This window comes from Cordyceps fumosorosea (assembly GCF_001636725.1).
Source record: "Cordyceps fumosorosea ARSEF 2679 chromosome Unknown scaffold_260, whole genome shotgun sequence".
In the NCBI taxonomy this organism is placed as follows: domain Eukaryota; kingdom Fungi; phylum Ascomycota; class Sordariomycetes; order Hypocreales; family Cordycipitaceae; genus Cordyceps; species Cordyceps fumosorosea.
The window spans coordinates 115-1,681 of NW_017387560.1; the positions used below are offsets into that span (position 1 = coordinate 115).

At 52.5% G+C, this 1,567-nt stretch overlaps 1 protein-coding gene across 1 annotated transcript; it reads left to right on the forward strand.

Moving 5' to 3' along the window:
- Positions 1–592: 592 nt before the first annotated feature.
- Positions 593–1,201, forward strand: ISF_10060 (hypothetical protein; the record flags this gene model as incomplete). Its single annotated transcript, XM_018853656.1, has 4 exons — positions 593–636; positions 690–719; positions 794–1,045; positions 1,093–1,201. The coding sequence occupies 4 exons, from the start codon at positions 593–595 to the stop codon at positions 1,199–1,201; spliced, it is 435 nt and encodes a 144-aa protein (XP_018699153.1).
- Between the last annotated feature and the right edge of the window lie 366 nt (positions 1,202–1,567).

Here is a 1,567-nt window from a genome sequence, read left to right on the forward strand (position 1 = left end):
ATCGTGCTTTCTACTTGCTTTTGCATTCCTTGGCTACTAATGGCCGCTGCATACGACACCAGGATAGATTCAGTGCCAGAAAGTGGGCGTGGTCCAACAGTGGACGGGATACTACGGCTACCGCTATTGTGTGTCGCAGCATCCCCCTGTATTCGTACCATGAGCTGGTCACCTTGCCTCTGCCATCGCTTCTCAAATGAGTGCGCAATCCATGGACACAACATAACCACTCATGTTCGGGCACTATATATGTCAGATGCAAGTATCGACCTCTTTTTCGAGACCTGTTCCAGTACACAGAATCCACCATGCAAGCACGACAGAGTAACGGCCTCCAGTCACGGCGCGCCCAGTCGCAGCAGCACGGGACACAAAACCTTTGGCTCAGATCGAAACCAGCGCCAGGGAACGGCGCCCGGTATGGCCTTCCCCAATTGTATCAAGCGAGCGGCGATGCATTAGATGCTGCTGCACTCCAAGAGGATACTCGTGCCGCGGGTTTTCGGGTTGGCCATGGAGCCGGAACGGGTCCCCTACCGTGCGTTGATATCACTGTCCTCGTCTTCCTATTCCGTGCCTAATACTTCTCAGGATGGCCGACGCCATGATGAGCGCCGCTCCACCGTCTGATGCCTCGTAAGTTTGCCTAGGTCCGTCTCGGCTACCAGCGCTCCAACTTACAGATGCAGACCGGAAGACCTGATGAACACAATGAATCAGTAAGCACGATATGATAGGCGGGGATCTCGTACCAGAGCATGCACCAGAACATATACTAACGCGATCCTCAAAGACTAAAACGCATGATTGAGAGCATGCGAGAGAGGGGCCCGGAGGAGGGCCCGCCACTCTCCTATCTGCCTTCCATGAGTCAAGACGGTGCCTCCGCATCTGCCGGGTATGAAAATCATGGCCAGGAGATAGAATATCTTCGAAGAGAGGCGGAGACGCGTAAGAAAGAATTGAAATCCATGCAGCAGGGACTGGAGAGCGTCAAGAACGTCACAAAGCAACTCGAAGAGGCCTACAACAGCTTGAAGAAGATGTATGTGATCATGAAAGAGTGCAGACAATTACTAATTGTACATGCAGGGTCAACGAGAGTCTGCAAGGTCTCCAAGGCCAGCTGTCACTCCTCATCAATACGTGCCCGCTCCAAGGGGACGATCCTTTCGCCTATCCGCCGCTTCCTAGCGCATGAGTTCCTGGCCTTCGTCTGCCGAGTAGGTAGCGATGAAACCATTAGAGTGGTGTTAGAGATTAGGAATACAGAAATGATATCTTTTTTTTTTGGCGCCTTCCGCAGCTCATTAGCGTGATGCACTTGTAACCGTTCCCTTGCTTGGGAGAGGGGGTGGAGCGCACATGCTGTGTATGCTAACGCTTTTCCTATAGATCTGTCGTCTCGGCAGAGGCCGCAGAATTCGTAACCTCTACAAGCTGGAGGCTCTTCATGATAGATCTGCCGATACGACCCATAAAATTGGACAATGACGGCTCGCCCAGGAGCTCATGACGATACTCCTAATGAAGGATGCGAGCTAGTGGTCATGAGAATGCAGACTCG